The following is a 13,681-nucleotide window of genomic DNA, read 5'->3' as shown; positions in this document are numbered from 1 at the left end:
TTCTGAGAAACACAGAAATTTGGAACGTTGCAATAAATAAAAGTACAATCACTGAATTGTAAATACATAAATATGTCAAATATTAAATGAAAATGTGAAACAAATTAAGAGTAAGTTTTTTAATGTAAAATTATGACACGTGATAAGTTTTTTTCCCCCAAACATTTTGGTTAACATACATACACATTATGGATAACTAACATTGCCTTCTTGACCCATTTTGATACGAGTCTAATCGTCTAGTGCAGTCGCGTGCAGCCCCTCCCCTCTCCACGCGCTGCTACTGACACACACAAGACTACACGCGCACTAAAAACATGGCGGATAAACACTAACCCTCACACAAAAACCTTTCCGCGCAAGGTAAACAGTCCCCTTCCTACCGTCCGTAATAATTGCGTAGCAGTTATTACACCACTTTATAACTTTAGTTTCGGAAAATGTAAGGGGAAAACACAAAAAGTGACTCAAGAGAGTTGCTAGGTTAGCATTTAGCTAATGCTCGTTGTATATTCATTGCAGGTGTTGCCTTACAAAAACAAAGACCCAAATAAGTATATTTTACTGTTAGTTTCTTAGGATCGAGGTCAGAATAGCATGAAGAAATGTACAATATAATATGCATGATGCTACGTAACATAGCATCATATTTGTTGAGTGTGGTGTTTTGTATGCTGTGTTCTTAAAAGTCTATCGTATAGCGTTCAATGCACATAAATCATCCCTAGAGAGCTTGGTAATATTTTAAAAATATTTAAAAAAAAATACAGAATAAGCTTTTGTTCGAGTTGTCGAGCTGGAGGAGAGTAACGTCCCAGTGAAACGAGGCTAGTGGTGCTTGGTTCGTGAACGAATCTTTTAAGTGAATGATTCATGATCTCCAGGGATCGACTCATATTTTTCTCCTCTCATTCCTTTCGTTGCACGAATGAATCTTTTTAATGAACTGATTCAAAAGACTCGAATCATTTTGGGATGAATCAAATCCCTGCCACTACTGCGCGCTGTCATTTATGGAGAGGGAGGGACTGTTGTTTGGCGCTCAAAGGCGCTCTGCATTTGAACAGAGAACTGGAAAACTGGGAGACAAGGAGCCATCTTTTGAGGTATCTGTACGCATACATTTAGTTTTTATTGATCTAATCTGCATTTAGACATGATGGAGCGATGTATGAACACAGACATTATCACACGCGCGCGAACAGAATAACTTAACGTTTAGTAGAATTGATTGAAAATTGTTTTGAATGTTAAAAAACCCGATGGTTTAACGGGGTGTTATCGTTTATAGTATTATTATCGTGTTGTTGTTGTTCTTATGTTATTATTCATTTGAATATGAAGGGTTCAATCTTCAATGTCGCTTTTGTCTATTATTTCACATTGACCTTTTAGGTCATTGCTGCTGGTTGTTAAGCGTCTGACTCAACGGCCCTTTGCGTCAGTCCGGAAAGAAACATGTTGAAGAGGTCAATGAGTCTGTGTAAGAAAAATTTCCTTTTAGCTAGTTGTCGTATCCATATCCATGTTATTGTCCATTTTCTGGAGCTGATTGGCAGTGTTCAGCATTTCAATAATGAGAGACCAGTGACAGCTGACCAGGACAACAATTCAATGCCTGGGAGACAGACTGGGAGACAGACAGACAGACAGACAGACATGCCACATTGAACCAAACACAACAGACATTAATGTAAGAAAACAGCTTTAAAATCTCAGTTTTGTGTTTATGTTTCGCAGAGAGGTTGGGAAAAGCTGGATCATGAAGAAACCTGGACCACAGAAAGGTGATCCTCTTTTTTTGTTCAGTACTTTCATATTTTTTGCAGCATTATTTTTGAATAGAAAAATTGGCATTTTAATTAAATGTTACTTTTTTTGTCGGTAACATTGATAAACAGACAAATAAAAGTTTATAAATAAATGTAAAATATCACACTTTCCTTTGTCAGATTGTCACTCTGACACATTAATATAAACTCGATATAAATGCTACTTCACAAAACCTTATGTCAGCCAGTTTGAAAATGTTACTTTAAATGAACACAAATTATAAAACAATGTTTAGTTTGCAAGACATAAAAACACATGATTAATGTAAGATGTGGGGCACATAGGATGCAGGATTTTTTGTTATTTATAAAAAACATAATTTGTAGAATTTATTTATCACAATAAAAATGGTTGTTTTCATTGTTCTTGACCCATGTAAACTTGTATACAGTCAGTGATCAAATAACAAATTCCAAGCAGTATCCCAAATAAATAAAATATAATAAAATAATATATACGATGTATATTATAAATATTAGATACAATTGAAATAAACAGTGCTTCTTTCGTGTTTTTCCAAGTAGGTAAGAAATACTGCAGAGTTTGAATAAAGTAATCAAATGTAAAAAAAACACTGTATTAATTCAATATAGATTCATCCTTATTAAAGTAACACAATTTGCTAATTCGCTGATCTAATCTAACACATGAATTCAATCAATTATTTATTTACGTTCATTTAAGACATAACAGACTGTTTAGGAAGATTCTCGCGAAGATCTTGTCATTATTTCAATAATGAATAATATAACAGTTATCAGGGGAGATATTCTGACCTATCAGGTTAAATAAAAAAATGTGGTGATTTCTGATTTTGAAGTGTTTTCCTCTCTCAGTAGCTATTGAGTGGAAAGATAGCAGACGGATCAAGCATGCTCGCAGTGGTCGTCCCTCTCGTGTGCCATCACAGTACCAAGGTAGAAAACACACTACACTTAAATACCTGCTTTGAGTCAGATATCTAAATTGGGGCACATGCAGCATTATAGTGATTCACATCTAAAAGTAGTCTGGAAGACTTAACAATCCTCTACGGTCGGACACACTGAAACTTGATTCGCCATTGGCTTATACATTTTTGAATACTCGCCAGACTTTTTACATGGAATGCAAGAACAATGCAAATTAAAACAAATTTACATAAATATAATATAAATATCAAACACTGTTAAAGACAAGTCAACAGTCTGAAATAAAATAAGAACAGATAATCAAACTACAAGCAATAGCACAAATAAACAATAAAAAAAATAAGAATAAATGAAGTTTTTCAGTTATTTCTTAGATTAGTAGCTTAGGTACAGAAATTGAACAATCATAGTCATCACTGAATCTTTGGATGAATCTTTTTAAAAGTTATAAAAGTTATTCAGTCAAGAGCATTGAGTGATTTTTTTTCTTTGCATTGAGTCTTTTTGATTGATTAACATTAAAAATACAAACATCAGGAGGAATATTAGGCTGCTGTCACTATAAGATGGTGAGGATATTTTCACAAAGGTTAATCGACATAGGACAAGTGGGCTTTTAAATCACTAATTTAAAGGCGAAGGTAAAATGCATGCGTCCGGACTGTCGTTTGAAAGAATAGTACAACGGCGAGTGCGTCGAGTATAAATGCCTCCTTCGTAGTTATGGAATGGTATGGTACACAAAAGCCTCATGTTCACACTGCTATGCCTTAGTGCTCTGATCCAATTTTTTTAGTTTGGCTGTTAACATAATTTTTTTTTAGTGTGAATCGCACAAACCATGGATCATGGAATCTGATCTTTTTTAATTCCGATTTGGGCCACTTCCATATGTGGTCCTAAATCCGAGACAGGTCAGATGTTTTGCAATGTGAGTCGTGACCTCTTCATGAAGAGTCATATTGGAATTCATGTGACTTTTACACCATTCACAATTCATCACAGTTCTGCGTCAATGGGAGTCAGATTTTACACCATAACAATAGATGCGAAAGGTACTCAGGAAGGATGGTGATGTCTCAGAACTTAGTATTACAGTGACGGCTCTAAAAACAAAACATGAGGGTGCGTATCATAAATGTTCAAAAACTCTGCTCTTTTTTCGCATCCTCGCCTTTGTTTTTTATATTGCCTATGCATAACTTTGCTGGCTTCCACCGTTCCACGGCAGATCACACAATAAATCGTTGGTAATTGCTTACTTTAATGTCCTTTGTGTTTACTTGCGTAAGACAGCATGCTGCATTACATCTTTTTTTATCATTTTTTTATTTATTTGACAGGGATAGTGTACATTAATTAGCATTATAATTCTTTTGTGCATGCAGGTCACTCCAGGATTATGATCTACTTACATTAGAATCTGATATTGGCCACATTTAAAACAATGGTAGAAAAAAGAAAAAAGATCAGATCCGAGCAGTAAATTGGAATTGAGCACTAAGGCTGTGTGATTGTAGCCCCAAGAGTTGTTTGATGTTGACATGTTTACGTCTATTTTTAAGGGCATTTCAGTTGGGAGAAGTACCTGAAAGAGACAGGAGCAGTCGCTGCTCCTCCTCACTGCTTCAGACAAGTGAGTCTTTTCATCCACACATGCAACTGTGGAACACTTCATTATTATGGACCAATTTTAAATGTCATACTACCACAGAAAGATAAAACGATTACCCTTATTCTCAGAGCACGACCCCTCCAGTGAATGAGTTTAAGGCTGGCATGAAGCTGGAAGCTCAGGATCCTAGAAACACTACATCGACCTGCATTGCTACAGTGGTGGGTCTGACGGGTTCTCGCCTCCGCCTGCGACTGGACGGTAGCGACAACAAGAATGATTTCTGGCGCTTGGTGGACTCTGCAGAAATCCAGCCCATTGGCAATTGCGAGAAAAACGGAGGCATGCTGCAGCCGCCACTAGGTCTCTAGATTCTTGCACATTTAAAACCTTGATTCTATTCACAGTGAAATCTGCTTGTTAAGACTATGTCATTAAGACGTAACAAATACTGTGTCCGGGTCCAAACCTCTCCATTTCAAAGTGAGAATATTATCACAACGGCTATTTATGAGCAATATTTATGTATAGTTCTTTAAAACTCACAATGTATACTACAGTCTCTGGACAACATTTTAACAATTCTGAAAAGATGCATCACTGTTTGGCCATTGGAGATTTTGGCATGGAGAAAAAGGTTAGGATCATCATGACGTTTCTGTAGTATTACAGCACACCGTTTACTTTTGGTTTCTGATAGAGCGCTTGGACCCGGAAACGGTGACGTGTGAAGTCAGAAGTAACAAGCGGATAGATTTTTTTAAAAAATCATTCAAGTGAAGATAAGTAATTTTACCCCATTAGCACCATCTTTTGAGTTTAGCTAAAAGCACACTACTTTACATGACTTTAATAATGCCAAAGTGAAAATTAAACAGAGCACAATAAGACTGTCAAAGTGCTGTCTCGTCTTGCAACACAAGTAATCAGCAACTTCCTTGCCTTCATAAAAATCTGTTTTGATCAATTTGAAGTGGTATTTGACTCTAAATGTTCTGTGTTCTCTAGGGTTTCGGCTGAACGCATCATCTTGGCCCATGTTCTTATTAAAAACACTCAATGGAGCAGAAATGGCCCCAGCCCGAATCTTTCACAAGGTATCTGTTGCAAATATACTAACACACACAATTGGTTCAAAGTCAAGTTAATTGTTTTTGTTCAGATATTATTTTTAAATGTGTTGGTTATTTGATGCTAAAAGAAGCAAAGAGAATATGTTTGCCTGTCACATTTTTTGTCTGAAATGTTTCTCTTTCACTCATATTTCCCAACATCTCTTTGACCCTCCAGCAAGAGCCACCTGCCCCAGAGCAGAACTGTTTTGAGGTGGGGATGAAGCTGGAGGCAGTGGACAGGAAGAATCCTCACTTCATCTGTCCTGCCACAGTGGGCGCGCTGCGGGGTGTGGAGGTGCTGGTCACCTTTGACGGCTGGCGGGGCGCTTTTGATTACTACTGCCGCTACGATTCCAGAGACATCTTCCCCGTCAACTGGTGCACGCTCACTGGAGACAACCTGCAGCCGCCAGGCACTAAAGGTATGGATCACTTAGTACGAATTCAGACTCTAGTTTTCTGACAAGTGTTTGCATTCACATTAATGCACAGAGAAGGATGGAATTGAGATGTTGAGGAACAAAAGACCTCATTTAAAGAGGCCAGTGCTAAATACACTCTGACAGTGAGGGTATTACCTATTGTTTTAGAGTGGTTATTGAAATTGAATTAGTGATATAATAGAAAAGCACATTTATGCAATTTACACTACCATTCTAAACTTTTTGGTGTCCTTTTTTTTTTAAATAAAATATGTAATAATAAAGGATGCATTAAAATGATCAAAAGTCACTTTAAAACTTCAAATTAATTCCGTTTTTTTTTAACTTTCTATTAATCAAAGAACACTGAATTAAAATGTATCACAAAAGTAAAAAAAACATTAAGCAGCACAACTGTTGTCAACATTGATGATAATAATAAGAAATGTTTCTTGAGCACTAATTAGCATATTAGCATGATTTCTGGTGGATCATGTGACATTGAAGAGTGGAGTAATTGTATTTCTGCCATCACAGAAATAAATTATATATTAAAATATTAATTATAAAAATATATTGAACAATTTTATGGTTTAGACTTCCTTTACAATGTTAAATTTGTTTTGTTTTTTTTTTTTGTTTTTTTTTTTTACAAAAGTGTTGTACTATTGTTGTCTTGTAAATGAGTGTTTTTAGGGAGTTAGGGAGTTTAGGGAATCAGTGACATTGGAAAAGAATTTTATGCAATTTAAATTATGTTAATTTATGTTTGTAGCAAAGTCTATATTAAAATTGTCTGAATTATGAATTAAGGTCTGAATTAATTTTTGGGGTGACGTGTTCCTTTAAGCAATAAAGGCTTGAGTGGGAGAAAATCAGAAAGAACTTGAGAGTTTTGGTTTACAAAGGGCTGGCATCCACCCAGCTGGAACGGCTGCAAACCCTGTGCCCACTAGCTGGCCTCGCATTGAAGAGCTGGTGTGACTGTTTGAGTGGAATGAGCGAAGAGAGTTAAAAAGACAACGCAAGGCCAGTGAGTTTAGCAGAGGAGGAAAACCCTTGTCAGGCCTCTAAATACAAACTAAACTTCACAGCTATTCGTGGTAAGCAAGTTGTTATGGTGTTTTATTTGTGAATGTCTTTATGCTTGAAGGAAACTTGGAAAATGTGTAAACCTATCAGTCTGGGATAGAACCAAATCAATTTCCACCGTTTTTGTTTATAAATGACTTTCAGGGTTAACAGTTCTAAAAAGATGGTCATCACTATGAGCAGACTTTAAAGCTTTAGAGAGAAGATCGAAACTAAAGGGCAGGAAGGAAGTGAATTGACTGAGAGAACAAGATGCCACAAATTAACACACTGCAAGATCAAGAGCAGACCCTAGTTCTGTGAGGTTGTGTAGTCTTCATTTCCCTGAGTTGGATGAGTGCAAACTGCAATCATGGCCACACTAACAGGTCTGTAAAGTGTTTGTGTGTGTGTTTGCTCTCTTTTAGTTGAATTTGATCATTTGATACTTCTGGTGTTTTGTGTGTGTGTGTGTGTGTGTGTCCCTCAATTTAAGTCTGATAAATCTTTAAATTAACGTGTGGGTAAAGTTTATAGACCTTTTAATCAGTTTTGCTTTTTTTTGTTTTCAAGAATCTTAATTCACATGTTTGATCATCTCCCTTCCTCTTTTCATGTTGTGCACTCTCTCGCATTTGTTTTCATCTGTGCACTTCAGAGGCCACCGGCACCAAAAAATGTGTAACACAGCTCGTTTCTTTGTTAAAATGTCTCAAAGAAAAATGGGTCAGCTCTGCACACAAAGCCTGTCTCTCTTCATCTTCTGCCTCTGTTTGTTGCTGTAAGATGTGTTGTATTATCCAGTATGATCAGTATTTTCTTTTTCTCTGTTATTTTCTTCCTTTTCTTTATTTTTTTGCAGTTGGGTTACCAAAGACGCTAGGTGCACTTGGTGCCCTACCAGATGGTGGCATAGAGGGGACAGGCATGGCTCCTACGCCAGGCCGACCCCCACCCCAAAAGAAACGTAAGCCTGGCCGCAAGAAAACCAATCTATCCGGGCACTGGGGTCAGAAAGGAACACTTGGTTCCCAGACAAGTCAGCCTATAAAGGAACTGGAATCTATTAAAATCCCCAAAAAACGAGGCCCCAAACCAGGAAGCAAGGTATAAAAGTATTTAGAGTCATCATGATATGAAAAATAGTCAAAAGTAGAGGTCTGTGCTATTGTCAAAACATGTATATCAAGATATCTTTTGGGATTTTGTCGTTAACGATAATTAGACTATGTTTTGCTGAGTGTGTTATTGTTCTAGGACCTTGGCTGGTTTTGGACTGCAATGGACAGCTGACTCCCAAAGCTTTTGATATTTTCTCTTATTCTATCCGGTGGACAATTCACTGCAGTGACAGAAATAAGATTTTCCAATATCTTATAATTTTCTACATGGGAAGCACTATCATAAACTCAACTACTTAAGTTTGAGTTAAAAGGCCAATAATTTACATTTTGCTGACGCTTTTATCCAAAGCGTCTAGCATTGTGTTTTAGGGTACACATTTACAATCTTATCAGTTCTTGCTTTCCCTGGGAATCAAACCCATGACCTTGATGTTGCAAGCACCAAACGCTTTACTGTTTGAGCTACAGGAAAGCTTTTAATTGATTGCTAAATATGCTTTATGCGAATGAGACTAATGTGTTGACAGTAAATTATGTTTAGATGAAAGGATTGAGTTGGTATTATTACAGTTTTGTAATATGGAATTGTTACCAAAATATTTTAAATGAAATGTGTTTGAATCTGTTGTATTTTTACGTTTTCTTCTAGCTAAGCTGGGCCAAAAGGACAGCGTGGCTTGAAGGAGCGATTGGAGGTCCTGGTAGACCTATCAGCAAACCCAGAGGCAAACTGCCAGCCAGCTGGGGCCAGAAAGTGCAGCAGAACCCAACAGAACCCATCAAGATTCCAAAAAAGAGAGGCCCCAAACCTGGCAGCAAGGTGCGACTTAGTCTGCTGAAGAATCGACAACTAGAAGGCAATGTTATTTATGCAAATTTCTCCTGACTGTTCTTATTTCTTTATACACAGAGAAAGCCCCGATTGGTACCCAATCCTATGCCCACCTCCCCAAGCAGTAGCACTCCAGAACCAGACACCAGCTCAGTTCCGCTAGACCACGCCACCATTCCCAGCGCCGCCCTACAGGCCCCTACAGGTACCGCAAGTGTCTTAAATATTTTAAAGTTTACTAGGTAAAGAATTCTTCGGTCCTTGTTGCATACTGTTTTCCCTAACAACTTCCTTGTGTCTCAGTATGTGTGTACTTGAATAAGTATGGAAAAGTAGGTCCCCATCTGGATGCACGGCGTATCCAGTCCCTGCCAGATCACTTTGGGCCTGGTCGAGCTTCATCTGTGCTGCAGCAGTGTGTTCAGGCCTGTGTTGACTGTGCACATAACCAGAGCATAGTCTTCTCCTGCCTCAAACCAGGTCATGGAGGAGAGCTCATATCAGGTAAGCACAGACCCACAAAGCTAACATAAAGGAACTAAGAGCCTCTAAAGTCCTATTTTGACTTCTTGTTAGGGCAGAATGTTTTGGCCACAATTTCAGGCCTGATAGCGCTCTGGCGTACAGACATGTCTGAGAAAAAAATGTATTAATCGGGTTCGTGTTCACAGAGGTATTTTCACTAAACCACACCAGTTAGGCTACTTCAGCCAATCGCAGACCTGCCAACCTGTACGCATTTTGACCTCAAAGTAGGCTGGTACGATTTGTCACTAAACTACGCAAAAACTCTGTGCACCCACAGTCCTCAAATCAACAGCAATAGAAGTCGAGTTCGACCAATCATAGCGCTGGCTTCATTCCACAAATAGCAAGCGAGGATGATTGACAGATGCGTAAGGCCTATCATTAAAAGGAGACTGAAAATTCACATAATTAATCAATAAAGAATTGATTAATCAATAATTGAATTGAATTGGCGCAATAAAGAATCCCGCTCATCCCCCTAAGCATGCCAAGCCATATTGCGATTTCAGTTTTATTTAAATCAATCATGCAGCCCTACTTTGTTTTTAGTTAAAAGATCATAGACTAATAATAACCACAAAATGTTGCCCATTTGACTTTTACAGCCTACTTTGAGCAGCAGCACCACACTCTAACACTGCCGGCAGTGAACAGTGTGACGTATCTGCTGCGCTTCCTGGAGAAACTCTGTCACAACCTGCACTGCGACCCATTGTTTGGCAATCAGCCCGTCCCTCTGGGAGGAGTTCACTATGACAGCCGGACATACACAGGTCAGCGCTCATGCGTGCAAACATTACTCTCTTTGTGCCTTTTTAATCTTACAGTTGTGTACGTTGTAGAGAGGAGAAACTTTGCCGAAAGTCTGAGTTCTGGACCTGGTCGAGGCACTAAGAGATTCCTTCAGCATGACGCCTACCATAACAATCCCGTTCCACACAAAATACCTAAAAACCACCGTATCTCCTCAGAAGGTATTTCACACCGTTCCACTGCTAAAACCACATTTGCATTTTTTCTCCATCGCTTTGGAACATTTTCCAAAACACTCTTAACATTCTCTAAACTCTAAGTGCAGTTCATAGTTTGCAGTCACGTGACTACTATGAAAATCTGACGGGCAACAAACTTTGACAAAATGGCGACAAACAGTGGCCAGATAGGGGAATTGCAGCCTTGCAAATTTCCAATTCTACAATTAATGAACTATTTAGACCATATGTCACAGAATGTTAAAATTAGATATCAAGAACAGATTAACATACTCGGAGCGTGTGACCCATACACAGCACCCGCTGATGTTTTCATTGCTTTTAAGCTGGCAAAGTCTCTTCAGACTTGGAGTTTGGTGATATTTACATAAGTTATATCTTATAGAGAATCTGTCATCTTACACTACAAAAAAAAAAAAATGAAAGCCTACAAAAGTACAGATAGCTATATTTTTTTTCAAGAGTGGATGGGTTATCAACGCTATCGTATGGGAGGTGAAAAACAGGAATATCTTCATAGTCAAAGCAAAGGTCAAAAGCAAAAAACATGCCGTTAAAATCTGATGTGAACAAGAAACCAATTGTTCAGAGATCTGAACTTATTTTTGGAGAGAAAAAAATTCTGATTTGAGAATTGATCCAAAGCGACCAAGAAAAACTGTATCAGTAAACTCTGAGTTATTGCCTTTTCTAAGTGTTAAATGGTGTGTGTTTGTGCATTTTTACGCTTGATCAGAACCCTTCCTGATAGAGAATGGGGTTGGCGGCTCGGAGGTCTCGGAGAAAACACATTTGTCTCCCGGACATGGCTTGTCAGTGCGTCCCCTCTCTCAGAATAGCAGCTCACCAGGGAAAATACGTCGTCTGGGCTCAACAGGTACATAAACTAGCCCACCGTTGAAGATCATTTGCATGGACTTCAAATCTAATTTAAAGCTGGAAAGTTTTATTTCTGCCCATTTTCTAGGTTACTAATCAAATGGAAGCAGATTTGTGACGTTGACTCCCCTTTATAAAAATTCTGACTTTCTGAATGGTTTACGTAGACTTGTGTAGTTCATGCAGCTTGAGTGCTGCTGCTAGCAAAAACAGGACAAGTATTAATATTTCAATCCAGTCGTGGTTTTAGACTTTTGGACCCCACTGTATACCTTGTATAGGAATGCAATTATGTGAACAAATGATGTACTTCAAAATCTCAGAAGATCTTGATTTTTCACTGATTCGTCTTCTGACTGCTGCCCAGGTTCTGAACGCTTTGTGAGCTCAAGAGAAAGCCCGCGACCCAGTGGACAGGACCCCAACCTGTGGACGGTGGAGGACGTCATGCAGTTCATCCGAGACATCGACCCTCAGCTCGGACCACACGCAGACCTCTTCCGCAAACATGTAAGTGAAGAAAGTTTATCAAATTAAAAGTATTATTTCGAACCCGATCCGATTCATTTTATGATGGACGAAACGAAAGTTTCGGAGGCGGTGTGCGAGCGTGATTGACATAACGTGAGGTCGAATTTTTTTTTTTACGAACGAAAATTTCGGATGCGAACTTCGGACTCGGTGTGCAATGGCCTTTAATGTTTGTGCAATAAAATGCTAAACATTGTCTTGTCTGGGTGATACTCTTCTGTTGTAGGAAATTGATGGCAAAGCTCTCCTCCTTCTCCGCAGTGATGTCATGATGAAATACATGGGGCTGAAGTTGGGTCCCGCTCTTAAACTCACCTTCCACATTGACAGACTGAAACAGGGTCGTTGACCATAATTGCACTTGAAAGGGCTGATCCTCAACCCTTTACCCCTTCCAAGCACATTTCAAGATGCACTGCATGCTGGGTTCCTTACGCCCCCCCCCCCCTGCCCCCCCAGTACTGTTGCAGGTGTCGGCAAGCTTTCGAGCTCCGCCCATCTCTTTTCCTTCCCCTTTGTTCGATACTCCCTTACTCCTGGTTTAAATACGTTCTGTTATCAATTATAGCACTGTCATGACCGTTTTTATGACGGATATCCTTACGGTTGTTCTCACGTTGCATGCGCGGTTGTTTTTGTACCGTTCCGGAACATTTCTCATGTTTAGACTTGACTGAAGCAGTGAAGTGGGCAGTATACAGGCCATTTTTAGGCCTTGAATTTTTATGGTATACATTTAATTGTATATTTTTTCACCCTACATCAATTAGGGAGTTTTGTATGGCTTTTTTATACAAGACTGATTTTTCTTCAATTTACTCCACATAAACACTAGATCAGGTATCCGTCAGGGATCCGTCCGGACTGTAACCTCAGAAACCATTACTGAACCTCCATACTTTATACATAGCAGATTTAGGAATTAAGATGTGGTCACACTAGACTTTTGAGCATGTCAAATTACTTCAGAACAAATTTGGGCAACATTAAATGATGTCACCATCTATGTCATCCGTTTGAATCAATTGTAAATGACAAATAACAAAAAATGTTATATTATCTAGTCCACTTTGCGGGAACCCTGCAAGCAGTACAGCTTTGAAGTCTCTATTCTTTCCATTGCATTGAGCCAAAAGGTCAATCTGTGACATTTAGATACGTTAGTTAAATGTGTTTTTGCTATACCGATTTTCGGTTCAAAACAACGCAAGAGGTCGTAGTATATACTTGCATTCATGCGTTCAGATGAGTATGAAAGGAAGTCTAGTGTGACTCCACCTTTACTGCTATTATACACTCTGCCTGTATTTTATATTGTGTTGATGTTTACATTGTCTTTCTTGTTTGTACTTTTTATACAATATGGTAGAGTGCATATGTTGACAGCGTCATTCTCCGTAAGTTCAAATAAAAATACGGAGCTTTTCCTCAGTTTCTTGTCTTTTTTGCCTCAGATCTCAGAGTAATGATGTGTGGTTAGTTTCTATGGAGTACATACTATGTTAATATTATAAGTTGTGGGACACTGCACAAATTAATTCTTTGACACTTAAGGAAATTTGCATGTAAAGTAGTTTGTTCACACATTGAATATCTTAAACCATTGGAAAGTAGAAAAGCGGCTTTATTGGAACCTTACACTTATTTTTTTTTCTGTTTGTTCAAAAAGAGCAAAAACGTAATTGTTTAAGAGTTTGTTGAAAGTGTTGTGTACTGTATATGTGGAAGGTGTATGGCAAGCCATTTTAGCTTTTATTAATTTCCAGGATATGAATTCTTGATATACACAATTAAATTCTTGATATCAACAATTACATTTTTGATATCA

The 13,681-nt window shown here is 38.3% G+C and overlaps 1 protein-coding gene across 13 annotated transcripts; it reads left to right on the top strand.

Moving 5' to 3' along the window:
• The first annotated feature begins 270 nt into the window (after positions 1 to 270).
• Positions 271 to 13,284, top strand: LOC120484264 (polycomb protein SCMH1). 13 transcript variants are annotated; one of them, XM_089117830.1, is made up of 17 exons: positions 343 to 363; positions 1,396 to 1,483; positions 1,741 to 1,787; positions 2,670 to 2,750; positions 4,310 to 4,380; positions 4,488 to 4,722; positions 5,368 to 5,456; positions 5,650 to 5,896; positions 7,830 to 8,074; positions 8,741 to 8,911; positions 9,002 to 9,128; positions 9,227 to 9,427; positions 10,057 to 10,224; positions 10,294 to 10,425; positions 11,180 to 11,320; positions 11,690 to 11,832; positions 12,080 to 13,284. In XM_089117830.1, the coding sequence occupies exons 3-17, from the start codon at positions 1,763 to 1,765 to the stop codon at positions 12,200 to 12,202; spliced, it is 2,199 nt and encodes a 732-aa protein (XP_088973956.1). In that variant the 5' UTR covers positions 343 to 363; positions 1,396 to 1,483; positions 1,741 to 1,762; the 3' UTR covers positions 12,203 to 13,284. The 13 variants fall into 13 exon arrangements, with proteins under 13 accessions (XP_088973957.1, XP_088973959.1, XP_088973962.1 ...); XM_089117828.1 differs by lacking the exon at positions 343 to 363 and adding an exon at positions 985 to 1,106 and having other exon boundaries at positions 1,396 to 1,469; positions 2,673 to 2,750; XM_089117827.1 differs by lacking the exon at positions 343 to 363 and adding an exon at positions 985 to 1,106 and having other exon boundaries at positions 1,396 to 1,469.
• Positions 13,285 to 13,681: the final 397 nt, after the last annotated feature.

Source organism: Pimephales promelas, chromosome 12 (genome assembly GCF_988280905.1).
Source record: "Pimephales promelas chromosome 12, fPimPro1.hap1.1, whole genome shotgun sequence".
Classification (NCBI taxonomy): Eukaryota; Metazoa; Chordata; class Actinopteri; order Cypriniformes; family Leuciscidae; genus Pimephales; species Pimephales promelas.
This window is presented reverse-complemented; position numbering and strand designations above follow the sequence as displayed.